Here is a 15,333-nt window from a genome sequence, read left to right as displayed (position 1 = left end):
CAGTCATCAATACGCATTGGTCAGATTGGAAATCTTGATTAAAACCTATTTTCCATCTCAGTTCTAATTCAAGCTACTCATTTTATGTAAGAAAGAACTGAGACTTTGAGTAATTTTTTTAAGGTAACATGGTGAATTTGCAGCTCAGTGTTTCTATAGGATGTTGAAGAGATGAAATTATTTGATATACATAAAACCCTTAAAATCAGGCATAGGATGTAGTTAATGTGATATGGTGATTGTAATAATTTGGTGGGTAGTACTGGGTGATTGCAAAATATTAGATAGAACTTCAGAGGCTTGGATCACAAGCTACAGGGATGAGCGAAAAATGTATATGATTCAGAATTCAAAAGTCTGTGTCAGAATTGCAAGTGCTACCACTACTTGTTGGTGAGTTATGCAGCCTCTTAGAACTTCAGCTTCCTCCTATGTGAAGTGGCTGTTAATATAAGATAAATAGTTTGAAATCAAATGACATAATATATGTAATGCAAAATTGCTTTAAAGGACTAAGGAACTATAGGCAGGCTGGGTGTAGTGGCACACACCTATAATTCCAGCTACCGTGGGAAGCATAGTGGGAGGATCACAGTCTAAGGCTGGATAAGCAAAAAGCCTGAGACCCTATCGGAAAAATAAAGCAAAAAAAGGGCTGGGGGTGTGGTTCAAGTGGTAGAGTATCTGCTTAGCAAACACAAGGCCTTGAGTTCAAAATCCTAGTACTTAAAAAAAAAAGGCAGCCAGGAGTAAGGCAAAAAATATGGATACCATATTCACTGACCCCAGGTAAGTCTTGGGTCTTCTCATCTCAACATGCCAGATTCATTTAGATCATTTCTTTGAGATTTTCATTTTGAAAATTCCACTTAACTGATGAACACCAATGGGCTAGCAGGATACACATCAGCTCCCACACATCTATGATGTGTAAAGAGATTTAATGAGCTTTGAGAAGGAGGTCTTTAGCTGCAGAGGTTTGCTTGGTCACCATTACACCTGTTTGGTATTCATTACCTCCCAATACTAGGACAATTGAAAAGTATGATGCAGACCAGCCAAAAATATTAGCCTGCCATTCACTACTTTATTGACAGACATCTGGAGTTACCCAATAATTAAGATGGTGTTGAAGTAACATTTTGTATAATTAGACAATGTGCACTGTGATTAACTGCAATTTAGCTGCTACTCAATACAGTCAGACTTAGAAAAAGTAATTATTTTATAAAACTTGAGCTGGTGCAGCTGATGTCTGAACTTGTGATTAGAAATTGAGGTTTGCGTACGTGTATACGTGTGGGGTGGTATCTTAGGAAACTTATGAGGCTTTCAAGTAGGGTTGCCCTGGTGACTCCAGGACATAGCGTGAAGGTGCCCTCTGGACTGTGACACAAAGTGGCCTGGGATTATTTCTCACGACTCACGTTCTTTTAGGCCATTGTGTTTTCAGAGTGCATATGCGATTTTTCTAAATTGGTGAAAAGACATCCTTTTTGTATTTGTTTATATTGCTATTCATAAGACATAAGGTTAGTCATAATTATAGCAAAAGCCAAGAATTCACTCAGAAAACATAGCCTATTTTGATTTCAAGGTTGCTATTTTCTGGAAAACTTGTCTCTGTCATGCCTCTGTGCCTTTTGCTGTGACATCACCCTTCTTAGAAAGTTCCTTCCTCATCTTGCCTAGTTGGCAAGTGCCTCATCTTCCAAAGCTCAGCTCACATGTGACTTTCCTTTGGAAATTAGGTCTGATCCTCCCATTTTCCTTGAGCCCGACTTCTATCCTAGTACCTGTCACAGTTGTTTGTTTATTGAACTCTTTCCCACTGGATGTGCGATGAGATCCAGAGTTAGTTAATATTCATGGTGCCTATGAAAGGGACCTTGTGGGCGGTGGATATCAAATGAACATTCCTCTGGAATTCTTTGTATTTGCATCCAGGAGAAAAAACACATCATCTTATCCTCTCAGCTTTGACAAAGGATTTCTGGGCATTTGTAAAGGAAATCTGAGTGTCTGACCTTTTGTAACCTCAGATGAGACCCAAACCAGTACAGAGTCTGAATTTACCCTATTAATATCATAGAACTGTTATCTTTCCTTAGAGATCATTTAAACTGTATATAAGTATTTCCTTTACTTACTCAACAAACATGTGCTGTATGTGTACTATTTGAGAGTAAGAAGAATCATTTGTGTCATCATGGTACATCACTCCAAAAACATCTCAAGCAGCTGAAAGCTTTGGCTTATTCTGGAAAAATATTCTCAGCTCTGCAAAAATAGAAGAGCAGCTTCTAAAATGCTCTTTTCTTTTGGTGGGGGGATTATACTGAGGGTTGAACTAAGGCCTTTGTGCTTGCTAGGCAGGTGCTCTACCACTTGAGCTACATCTCTAGTCTTTTTGCTCTGGTTATTTTGGTGATAAGGTCTTGCTTATTGTCTGGGCCAGCCTGACCTGTGATCTCCCTCTGTGGCTGGGATGACAGGTATGTGTCATTATGCCCAACACTTTTTCCGTTGAGATGGGGGTCTCACAAACTTTTTTTCCCTGGGCTGCCCTGGAACCTCAATCTTCCTGAACTCAGTTTCCCATGTAGCTGGGATGATAGGCATAGGACAGTGGGGTCTTAAATTACTCTTAAAATACTCTTAAAAGGTGTGATTTTCAAAGGAAAAGGCAGTTTTTAATATATACTTTCCATAAAAATGATTGAAGAACAAGACATGTTTCCTTTTCTATATCTCTGTCTATTGGATAGAGGCACAAACCCAGAAATTGAAAACTGAGCACTACAGAATCTTGAAAACCAAGGGCTGGGGATGTAGTTCAGTGGTAGGGTGCTTGTAAAGCATGTACAAGGCCCTTGGTTTGATCTACAGCCCCACAAAAATAATTAATCATGAAACCGAACAAGTAAATTATATTTTTAACTCGTACTAAATAGAGGGTGGCCCAGAAGTCAGAAAGATAAGGTTTGGTCACCTCTTCTTAGCCTGATTTCTGAGTTTAAAATAAAAAAGAGTGGGCAAGACAATTTGTTTTTCTGAAGTTGGGTTGAAAACAGCCCTTTAAATGCTTCAATCAATAAGAAGCATAGGTGATTCTAACATATTGTATCTCTTATCACAACTTCAGTCACTTCATTCTTTGGTCTGTATCACCTTCCTCCTCTGGCTCCCACCTGCTGCCACCATTCCTCTCTTTGCTTTTATTCTGCTGGTCACCAATCTGATTCTCCAAAGCCTTTCTCAAAATCCAAATTGTATTTATCATAATCCAAGAACACTAATTGGCACTCCATCTCAAAAAGGCATGGTTTTGTGAAGTATTATGCCATAATGAGGAAAAATATACCAACTAATTTTATTTTTCAATTAATAAAGTATTTAAAGAAAAGACAATGCCAATTTCTGCCTTGGTAGCTGTGAGCTATAGATTTCTAATGTCCTTGGTAATTGCTTTTTAGGTAAAACATTTCACTAAAGAGTAAAAAATTAATATATTATAGACATTGCAAGGATCCCAGTGATAATTGATCACTTAATTACCATTAAATAGATGGTAAGAAACCACGAGAACTGATCAAAAGGATATGTTTGGTGAATATTTCTACGCACTAATCAAATGGCTTGAGGTGACTAAAGAAAGACCAGAAATAATTTTTAGATAGTTACCTACCTTTCCAGTTAAGCTTTCTGATGCAAGAAGATCTATTCACATTTTCAAAAAAAAAAAAAAAAAAGGGGGAGTTCCTTCAACATTAGAGGATGAAATCTTTCTATCACTTTCCCAATTATCCCCCATATAAAGTCAGATACATAGATACAGTATCTACCTTAAAATATTCGCCACGGCAAAAGTGATATAAAAGATTCATGCCCAATTTTAAAGGAACATGACATTTACAAAAAAAAAAAAATTCTCTCGAGAGAAGGGGAAAAGCAAAATGAGGAAGAAAATAAACTCATGATGACTTTTCTACCCTCCTGCAGGGAGTTTTATCCATGATGTTTTGGGGGAGGGTAAAATGTCAAAATCCACGATGTTGTCTTTTCTTGCACATTCCCTTTGAGAATTAAATCATGGGGTCACAACCAGTTGAGAATGGAATTGATGTTACAAGACTGCTCCTGCCTGCACAAATCACATAAGGGTCCACTGATGGCCCTAGTGTCTTTTGTATTATTTCGCATCAAATGTTGATTTCACTTCAAGCCATTTGCTTTGGATAAGGATGATGAAAGGTAGCAATAAAAAAAGAAAAACAATAAAAATCTGAAATGACCACCACAGGCAATGGAGCAATTGCAAAGAAAAGAACTGCAAACCAAAGCAATAACTTACGGCAGCTACTTTCGCTATCGCTGGCATTAGAAGAAACATGTTCTGTAAGAACAGCACAGCAAATTAAAGAGATACCAAGCATTGGAGGGCAGCCAGAACAGAAAGGATACACCCATGCAAGGCTACAGGAAACGTGAGCAAAAGGCAAGTGAGAGGCTGAGGCGCAGAAGAGACTGCATGAAGAAAATTCAGATCAGACAAGGAAGATGAAAACTTTATCACCATTTCCAGGAAACTACTACTAGACTTCGTTTCTTCCTTCTAACAAATAAATAAGGAAAGTGCCTTTAATTACAAAAAAATGAATTAGGTCAACCCAGACACTTTTCTTTTTATAAATACCAAGACCCTTTCATACGTCTGATTTTCCAGATTTGTGTTACAAAGGCCAGTGTGTCTTGACTACTTTCTTCATCAGCAATTCAGGAGTTTCTGGGAGATAGGCCCTGTTTTCTTGCAGGCTTTTCTGTTTCTCTATTTTAGCCTTTAATTATTTTTCAGGAACACTGCATTTCAAATTGTTAATTGATCCCTGGAATCCCTTGAATTTTATTTCTATTTAAATACTTTGCGAAATAATGCTAAGGATGAAAAAGGATTTTTGGTATTTCCTGCTTCAGTGAGTGAGTAGAAAATCTTGGAGAAAGAAGTGAGTCCCTGAAAAACTGATTTGCTTCATGAATCAGTTCCATATTTCCTTGTTTTTATATTAAGATCCTTATTGGGTAGCTATTGGAATCTGGAAGAAATGGAGCAAGCTGGAGATAAATGGCTGATATCCAGTGTAGGATCTGGCATGAAGTATGTTTTTAATTTATTCTGAATGGCTTGTTTGTTCTATGATACTCCAAATTGTTTTTTCATACAAACATAGCTTAGCTGACATAACAGAGAAGTGTGTGTTGGTTATGTACCAGAATTAGAGCTTTTATTTCCAAAGTCATTTTCTTTCACCTGTACTGTTTAAGATCAACCTATTGGCTTTTCACCTTCCTCATATATTCGTTAGTTAAATGAAGCATATGAGACTATTTGATTTTTGAAGCTCCTTGGTAATACTTCAGTTTTTAAAAAAGAGAAGGCACACTAAAAAAGTGCCTTAAAATGCTTTGATATTGAGCGTTCTTGTGAGCTGAGTAAATTAGTTTTAAAATGTGAAGCTAATGAAAATTAAGCATTGAGTTAATTTCACACAAATCATTTCTCTTTTTGTGGATCTATGGCCAGAAGTGCGTAGTTAATTTGGACACTAGGGAAAGGAGACTGGATGAACCTGTGCAAGCCTGCTTTCTTTCACTGCAAAGACAGCCAAGACGCATAACCAACAGTGTATCTTCACGGACATTATCATCTTATGTACCTCAAATTGGGGGTGACAGGGCTTTCTGTTTGTTTTTCATTTTTATTCACTAAAGCTGCTCCATTTTTAAAGAGTAAAAACACACCTGGACATTGTGGATTTAAAGGGCTTCACTCATTTTGACACAAAATCACAATAACAATGTTTAATTAATGATGCTTATTATTAACAATATATTAAAATGCTTCTTTTCCCTCCCAAATTGAAAATTTAGAAATTCATCCTGGTGGTGCTTGATGTTAGGCAGATAGTGTTAAAATCTGTATTGAAATTTTAGCCACTAATTGAAGAAAAATTTCATATATTCTATATAGTAATTCAAAGATAAAGTTTCCATCTTTAAGGAGATTAGTATTCTTGATCAGATTGCCTACGTATACATATGTACAAAAAACTACTCCAAATCAACAGCTTGAGTTATGAAAGGTGTTATATAAATAGCCCTTGAAAGCTAAGCCCAGCTCCATGCTATTTTATTTTATAAAATGAAACAATCAGCTTCTAAAAATATTGCCCATAGCAGCTAAATTAAAGCAAAATAAAATTGAACATGTGATACAGTTGCAAAAGTCACAAAGTTCTGTTTTCATTTCATTGGTGTCTGCACAAATGAATTAGTATTAAAAAAAAAAAAGCAAAATCACAGTCTAGGATATTGATACATATGATAATTATTTTTAAATTGCTAAGTGCAATGAGACACAGACCAAAGACATGAATAAGCAGAAAATGTAAAGGTCTAATTTTTTTTACTTATTATTCTGAACTACAAAATGAAGATCTGCTAATGTAATATAGCTAAGAAATCGCTGATAGAAAAAGATATTAATACATATCTAAAACTTTCTCATACAAACGGTTCAAGCAGGGTCACTGCAAGTCAGAGAAAAAAAATCAATCAACGTTAATAAAGAAGAACTATTCATAGAAGATCAAATAGCTTAATAATTACTTTTTGAGAATGCATGTTCCTTTTGATCACAAAATAGCTCCTTTACTAATCGCAAAGTATAACTCAATTATGGAATCTGGCAAGGTCATTAAATATTTCCATGTTGAAAAATCAGAAGAAAGCACATGAAGTATATTTCTACTTGGCTGTTCTAGAACATTTAGCTCACCCTTTCTTTCAACATGGTTTCTTGCTCTCTGGGAGGAGTTAGGCAGTAGAGCAAGTGATGGACGCAGTGGACATCAGGACCATGCTGGCCATATCACATGGTCAGAAAGGGAAGGTGTTAACTGCAACAGAAGTTAGAGTGCCTGACACACTTTGCTTAAATGCTGACATGCAGAACAAAATGAGTGAAAATTATTTTGTAGGAGCATTCACAGCTAGGTAACAAATAAAACTTGTATCTTGTGCATGCTAGGAGTGAAAGGCCCTCAAGAAAAGGAACAAAAGCCAAACTCAAAAGGAAAGAAAAAGAAAAGTTACAGTGACCATTCCTGGAAACTTACTCAGAGTCTTTGTTCCATAACCGTCGTCACCTAATCCGGGGATGTCCTGCATGGAAGTCCCCAGAGAGAGCAATGAGAGAGGAAGAACAGCCACGGAAGAGGAAGGAAGAAGTCAGTGGAGTTGAAATGGATACTACCATGACAGACCGTGTTGCCTGAACAATCTGGATCCCACTTGCTCTTCTTTTGAAAGAATTTTCACCCCCAGCTCCCTGGGCTGAGACTTAAGAAGGAAATTTCTGATTTGCATATCAACTTGAAAGGTTTAAGCAGAAGATTAAAAAAAACAATAAAAATGAAAATAATAAAATGTGATTCATCAAATTCCATTTCGTCCCCCATCACAGAAGTGTTCGACTTAGAGGAATGATCCCCTCCAAATTTTGCATCGAATTCTCAAGTTTAGTATTCACCAATACAAGCTCACTCCTCAGCAAGTCTTTAATGTTTTCTGGAAGTGAAAGAGTGAGCAATTGTACCAATAGTCAACAAATGTTGATTAATTGCTCCCAATTAGCTAGCATTCCAAAAAATTTATGTGGAAATGGAATCAAATATTTATGCCCAGAAGAGAAATTTGCCTCAAGCCCTAGAGAGTTGCATGACAGAAAAGGCACACCTGACTTGTCCTGGTCACAGAGAAATGCTGGTGGGAGCTGCAGCAAGTCCCTTGCCAGTGCCTTCTACAAAGAAGAGCCTCATGAAGGAAAGGGTCCAGACTGCAGTCCAACACTGGTCACAGTAGTAAGACCTGACCTGCCTGCCTACCGTGTTGTTTGCCTAGGCATGTGCCGTGGGAGAACCTATTTCATGCGTGTTGCCCGTGAAGGATAGTTTTCTCTTGTGTGGCATGTGACATTATCTTCGAGAATCTACTTACGTTCAGGATCACTGGTTTCCTGCTCACTCTGCTCCTTGTTCTTGTAGAATGGGAATTTTCGTGAAAAGATGAAGCTCTTTTTACGCTTGTCATTGAATGACTGTGAAGGAGAAAAGGCATGGGGCAAAAACAGGGGACGTCTAATTGTTGTCACACTCATGCTGACAAAACAACTAGTCTGTAAAAGCAGAGAGAGCTGTAGTGACGCAAGTGGACACCTATGAAGGGTTTTAAAGGCAGATTTTATTTTCAAGGAATGTAAATTCTGAATCGTGCCACCTTGTAAAAATTGCCTTATACTCAAAGTCTGCTTAGATAAATGGTGTTGGAGGGAAAAAGTCTGAATTGGAAGATCTTTGTCCTGGCTCTGCAGCTTGCTAGCTAGTCACCTTTGACAATCTCTCTGAATCTTAGTATCCTCATCTACAAGATGAGAATAGTAATGATAGCAGTTCTTGGGTTGTTAGATTCACATAAGACAATATAAACATAAAATGCTATAAAAATTTCATCATTAGGTAGAAAAGACTGTTGGAAAAACTAGTATTCTCAATTGCTAGGTATCTTTTTAAGTAACTTAAATTTGAGTTATTTTAGCTTGGGTTTAATGAAAATTGTACAGAGAGGCATGAAGTTTTATGATATAGGATAATTTTAGTCTCACACACAGATATATGATAATTATGGTAAGACATTTTCATTCGAAAGCTAGTTTAGCTTCAAGCCCTCATTTTGTAGAGCAGGAGCCCAAAGCCCAGAGAGAGATTGAGTCCCATGACAATATTACAGAGCTAGTTGGTAACAGCCAGGATATAGTCAACCAAAAGCTATTAAAGTGGTTTTAACTTGGCATACACTCAGCAAGGGAGAAATGACAGTCACTCAGCTATATTCTTTATGACTGTCTTTAAAATTGTAAACCATTCTATTAGTTTAAACAAGACTGAATTAAAAATAATGCATAGATACAGACTATAGTTGAAATTTATTCATTCAAGTGCTTATTATGTGCTTGTCTAGAAGTCTTCTTATGAAAACTCCATTATTCCCCTGCTGCTGTTATATAAATGCTTCTTTGGGTTATGTATTCACAGCCATTTTACAAGCTATTGGCCATGCATATTCACATGTAATTTAAAAATATTTCATAAACTTGATTACTATCCTTATTTGACTGATTTGGCTTTCTGGGTCTTTTAGCTATCTAAAAAAATAGCATCATTCCCCAAGGAACAAGGTTTGTTACCCACACAGATTTTAAAATCAATGTGCTAAAGGCTGTGAAGGTAATCTGGAAAGGGGTATTTGAAAGCACTTTTAGCAATGGCACTTGGTAGAGCCAGCAAGGTGGTTACTAGGAAGGAAAGAGCCCTTGTGTGGATGTATGCATTTTGTCCCATTGGTGGGATTTACTTTGCCTTTAGGGATTTCAAGCTTGACAAAATGGTACAAATAACTTACTTTGTTTATGTACTCATGTACTCTTTTATTAAATATCCATTTTGGTAATTATAGTCACTTAAGAAACATTAAAGTACTAAAATGTTAATGTTGTCATTCAGTAAGTTATTCCTTTTTTAGGTATTAGGACCTTTCAGTAAAGTCAGCAGAACTTAATTTTATGTCTCAGTAAGAAGACTTTATGAAAAGTAATGTTTAATACTTAACACTTTGTGAAGTCAGGGGAAAATTATATATTTCACATTAAATCACTATAAAGACATTCTCAGGAGAAAGGATAGCTATCTCAGAATTTATGACTCTGCTCCCAGTACCTGTGTTCAACAGTTTTATCCTAATTGCAATTGAGGATTGGCCTCCAAAGGTTGGAAATTGCCCCTAAATCCTCCCAGTTAAAAAATGATAATCTTTAAAGGAGCATCAAATATTCTTGCATCACTCCAGTTTCATGCTACTTTTACATTTCAAGCATATTTAAACTTCAGTAACTGAAAATAAAAGAAAAATACCATGTAAGGATTAATGGCACATGATATTGCAAGGTATGTTAGACATTTATCTTCAACATTACAGATCGCTTCATGCAAAAAAAAAATAATGATTTTCATGCAAATACAAAACAATGCCAAGAGGAAGAAAGCCTGGGGTGGAGACGTACATACAGATGGATGATGGAGTGGCCTCTGGGGCCCAAAATGGGGTTGCATGCAAACCACATCATTTACATTGTTTCAAGCATCAAAGGAAAATGAAAAGGTGTTGTCTCTAATTCTTTTATGTCTTAAAATAAGGAATGTAATGTGTTAACATTTCCCAAGTATGAAAATGTTGTGTATCATGAGTTATCTGATTGGGACATAATAATACTGAACACCACACTTTTTAAAGGACAGAAAATACACAATACCTAAGAAATAAAATTATCTAACATAGTCTTATTAGCAAAAGCTTTTTTTTTTATATTGGAATTAAAGAGAAAGTAATGGAATTATCGGTGTGGTTACACTTCCTTACACTTATGGACACAAAACCAAATCACGATTTCAGTTCATACAGATTTAAAAGTCACATGCTTAGCATATAAACATTTCAGTTATAAATGATGATATATATTCCATTATGCTCTGCTACTATATTTTTATTACACATGGGTAATACCATTATCTAAGCTTTATTTCTTCTTTTAATATAGAAAAAGGGAAAAAATCTGCTACACGAGTGCTAGGTGAGAATAATAAATTAGCACTTCTGTAATTTATAGAACACATGGCTATAAAGTAACTGAAGACTGGCTTACAGTCTATTCTTAATCATACTTGATCAATGTTACTCTTGCTCCTTTACATTACAGCATCTTCAGTCCCCAGCCATTGCTTTCATGGCAGGAAACTTCTTTGAATACTTTGAAAATACCCATCAAATGTGGCACGGGGCAAGTTGACATCTCCATGAAGTCTACTTTGGAATTTGACATGATTAGAAGTGATAAAACAGCAGTGACATATACTGAGCACCATGTGCCAAGCTTAGTCCTCACAACATTACATGTGGGACTCGATGAAGTCTGTGCCACCATTAATCCCTGTACTTGCCCAGAGTCACACAGGTCGTGAGTGAGCAGTGAGTCAGGAATTGAATTTGCAAATAGCCCTGGTTGCAAGTGTGGCTGTTCTTGTGAGCACAAGAAATATCTGCAATCTAAGCCTGCTTCAAGTATTTTATATTTAAAATTATCAGCACTGGACTCTTGTAAATGATACTACAATCTGCCATTTCTGAAGCTTCACTGCTTGGTGATTTTATTTAAACCATCAGATGCTACTGACTAAATCACATCTCTTTTGCTTATCCTGCTACTACTGTTTGGATATCCACCCATGCATTTGAGGGCTCTATCCCATTTTTCCTTGTTCTTATGATAATGTAAAGAAAATAAAAAGGATTTCAGTGGGATAGGTCATGCATGGCAATTTAAAGGTAATTGCCTATTACAGAAAAATCTACAGAGAGATGTATATTAGTGGTTACTTATGGCTGGGGTATGGGGTACAGACAGTGGTAAGTTCAGCTTAATGGGTTTGGGGCTTCTTTCACGGTAGATAAAAATGTTCTGAACTGTAGGCTCGAGTGGGAGAGTGTATGCCTTGCAAGCATGAAGCCCTGTGTTCAAACCCCACTCCTATGAAAAAAAAAAGTGTTCTAAAATTAGATTGTGGTAATGGCTGCATAATCCTATTAATATACTAAAAATGGAATTGTATACGTTAGTGGGTGAATCGCATTCTATGCAAATTGTATCTTAATAAGGCCATTTATCAAAGGAACCCTTCCCAAGCTGATACCAAGAGAGGAAACAATTGTGGCAGGTTTCTTATTTTACTTGTTAAGTTGAATGCTCTCCAACCTTGCAGTCAATCAGATGTGCATGTCTTTTGTTGATCTGATTCTATCTTGTGTCAGTCAAGTGAACACCTTTCATGTTGTGACAGACATTAGAGCCATATCAGGAGTCAGCATCTTATCACTGCCATTCATAAGTTCCCAGGTTGTTAGGTCAAATGGCCTAATATTGCCCAGTCTGACCCAAAGATGTAACGCACTAGTGAGCTGGTTTAAGATAAAATGCATGCTTCATGAAGAAAGAAAACAAAAAACTCAAATCACTTCTTTTCCCACTCAAATTCCATATTCTTAAAGACACATAAGTGAATACTGACATATTTTTATCTTTGTCATCCAGAAACTTTTAGGGACATATTTCAATTTTTTCTCATCTTCCTATCTAATTTCTTAAGCTTTGAGTGTTTCATAGTTCTAAAATGTCACCTTCGTGATAAGAACGCTCTCTGAGTGGAATTTAGATTTAACTTTATACTGAGCTCAGATACATCTTTTGTGCAGCCTCCTTAATTTTTATAAATGCTTCTTTCCTTTTGTATTCCCCTGAGCAAGTTGTTACTATAATATTGGCCATCACTTTGTGTTATGCATAGCTTATTTTCACATATACAAAAAGAATTTTAAAGTAAGAGATGTTAAAGAATAAGCAATAATAAGACAAGAAGAATTAAGGGAAAGGCAAGAATTGACTGGAGATAATACACATATGTTCCCTGAAATGTATTTATATGAATGTGTAGTTACAAAATGGTAATTTTCTTACTTGATCATTCCCTCTAGACTTACTAGTTAGTATTCTACCATAGCTTTTTCAAGCTGGGTGTGGTGATGAAGCCCCGGGATCAAAATGCTCTCCATGCCAGTCTGGTGCTCAATAGAGAGTAAGCCTAGAATAGTACAGCTAAGGGCTAGCTGGATTGTAGTTGGACTTTATGGTAATTCTCATGGACAGCAAGTAGCATGTTTCCTTAAGTTTGAGAGACATCTCTCTTTTGCAGGGATAAGGGTGAGATAGAACTTCTAGCAAGTACTACTGGTGACCCTAGTACAGGAAAATTCCACAAGCCTCAGGCTTGCAGCCTGCTTAGATAAATAGCCTGAAACCTGCACAGTAGCCTGGCTTCAGAAAAGAGTTTCACATCACCTCCCAGAGAGCCCTCAGGTGCTGTAGCCAGGAGCCATCTGGAGAAGTGATGAGCTGTTGTCTGAGTTTGGGTTGCTCTAGGGGCCAGAATTCCTTCATAGTCCCATCTCTGGGACCTCAGAGACATTCCATGGCACTGGCTTGGGGGTAGCTGTTCTGCAAACCCAACTTGGCTCAGTAGAGTAACTGTGACCTAAGCCCACTGGGTGTCCTGCATGGTGTCTGTGGGGTGATGGGTGCTGCCTTGGTGAGCCAGGAAATTATCATACCTGCCCTAAGTCCATAGGCATGGACAGTCACATGTGGACTCATGCAAAGGCCAGGACTAAAGGCAGGTGCCAATGCGATTTCCAATGACCCTTACCCTTGTGTAGCACTCAGGTGCCTATTACTGATGGGGATGAGGGAACTCCATGTTTCTCATTGCTGGCCTGCACACAGGAATGTATAGAAAAGGCCTTGAGTGACTGCATAGTTCTGGCTGTGTTCCTACCCCAGGCACTCACTATAACTGAAGGAATGGGGGTTAGGGGAGAAAAGTCTGGCACTTGGGTACACATGGCCAAAGAGGGCCCAGAGAAACTTTACCCAGCACCAGTTGCCATTCTGCTTTTGGTGTTCCCTGTCACCAGCAGAGTAGAACACCATAGTTCTTGCTGCCACTGTACCTATGTCCTTCTTACCACAGGCTTGCCCACATTTTGTCTGACCAGCACTGCTATTTGGAATGGCTATAAACCCCACAGAGGGGGTGCTGTGGTTCCTACAATTGCCTCCCCCCATGCAGTGTCTGAACCTGTACTACTGAATGGTCAGAGGACACTCACCTTGGAGGGCCCTCTCTACTACAGGTGCCATCAGAGCTGGCATTAATATGCCTGAGAAGGCCACCATCACCAACAGGAGCCACCACTCCCACAGTAGGAGCAGCACACTGTATGTACCCTATACCCACTGCTGTCTGCACCATACCTGCCTGCACTGTTAGAGTGTCCTCACTCTTGCAGAGCCTGCAGAAATAGTGTATGTCTCTGCTCTGCTGTGGTCACACTGTGCCCAATGTCATTAATCACAAATAAACTATAGGGAGACTATGCTGTGATGGTGTTCACCCAGAATTCAAGTCAACATTGAACAATAAACTGACACACTAAGACACATCTTCAGGAGAAAGTTGAAAAAGGACACTCCATAAAAGTGGTAGAGAAACCTGATCAAGTAGATGTGAAAATCTCAACATAGAAGCACAAGAAATACAAGAAAAAAAAAGGTAATTGGATGTTATGGTTTGTATCTTAAATAAAGTCAAAGACTCATGTGTTGAAGGCTTGGTTTCCATGATGGGTTTATTTGGAGGTGATAGAACCTTCACGAGGTGGGGTTTAGTGGAAAGAAGTTATGTCACCAGGGGACATGTCCTTGAAGGGGATATTGGGACCATGGCCCCTTTCTCTGTCTCTTTTTGGTTCCTGGCCACCATAAAGTGAGCAGCCTCTTCTACCACGTGCTCTCTGCCATGATGTTTTGCCCAAAACAACTCACCATGGACTGATACCTTTGATCTTTTAAGTTGTTTACTTCAGGAATTTTGTCACAGTGACAGAAGCTATCACATATGATATCTCCAAAAGAATATAACAACTCTTCAGCAATAGATCTCAAAGGAATCAAAATAGATAAAATGACTGACAAAGAACTCAAAAGAATGACTACAAAGTTGCTCAAAGATATCTAAGACAACACATATAAATAGTTCAATGAGATTCAAAAGACAGTGCAAGATATAAATGAGAAAAGCAAAGGAGACTCTGAAAAAGAACCAAATAGCAATCTTGGAAATAAAGATCTCAATAAGTGAAATAAAAATAGAGTTGAAATCCTAAACAAGAATAGATCAAGTGGAAGAAAGACTATCTGAACTTGAAGAGAGGTTCTGAAATATCCTAGTCAGATAGAGAGAGAGAGAGAGAGAAAGACAGAGAGAGGGAGAGAGAGAGAGAGAGAGAGAGAGAGAGAGAGATTGAGAACGAGCACATGAGAGAGCATTGAAGACTTTAGGGACACTTTTTTTTTGTGTGCAGAAGTGGGGTTTGAATTTAGGGTCTCATGATTGCTAGCTAGGCACTCTACCACTTGAGCCATTCCATCAGTCCTGTTGTTTTGTGGAGGTATTTTTGAGATAGGGTCTTGCAAACTATTTGCCTGGGCTGGCAAACCATGATCCTCATAATCTCTACCTCCCTTATGTGTAACTAGGATTACAGGTGTGAGCC

General features: G+C 37.8%; 1 protein-coding gene across 22 annotated transcripts in view; it reads right to left on the bottom strand.

Moving 5' to 3' along the window:
• Positions 1 to 15,333, bottom strand: part of Dlg2 (discs large MAGUK scaffold protein 2) — a 2,025,432-nt gene that overhangs the window by 25,742 nt on the left and 1,984,357 nt on the right. For 16 of the 22 annotated variants that reach the window (XM_074081674.1, XM_074081675.1, XM_074081706.1 and 13 more), the window contains one exon: positions 8,056 to 8,155. In XM_074081674.1, coding sequence (XP_073937775.1) covers positions 8,056 to 8,155 — 100 coding nt within the window. Of the gene's footprint in view, positions 1 to 4,354; positions 4,397 to 7,175; positions 7,222 to 8,055; positions 8,156 to 15,333 lie in introns of all 22 variants that reach the window. The other 6 variants (XM_074081711.1, XM_074081701.1, XM_074081682.1 and 3 more) reach the window with 2 other exon arrangements.

This window comes from Castor canadensis, chromosome 1, assembly GCF_047511655.1.
Source record: "Castor canadensis chromosome 1, mCasCan1.hap1v2, whole genome shotgun sequence".
Lineage (NCBI taxonomy): Eukaryota > Metazoa > Chordata > Mammalia > Rodentia > Castoridae > Castor > Castor canadensis.
Note: the sequence above shows the minus strand (reverse complement) of the source record. Positions and strands in the feature narration are given on the sequence as shown.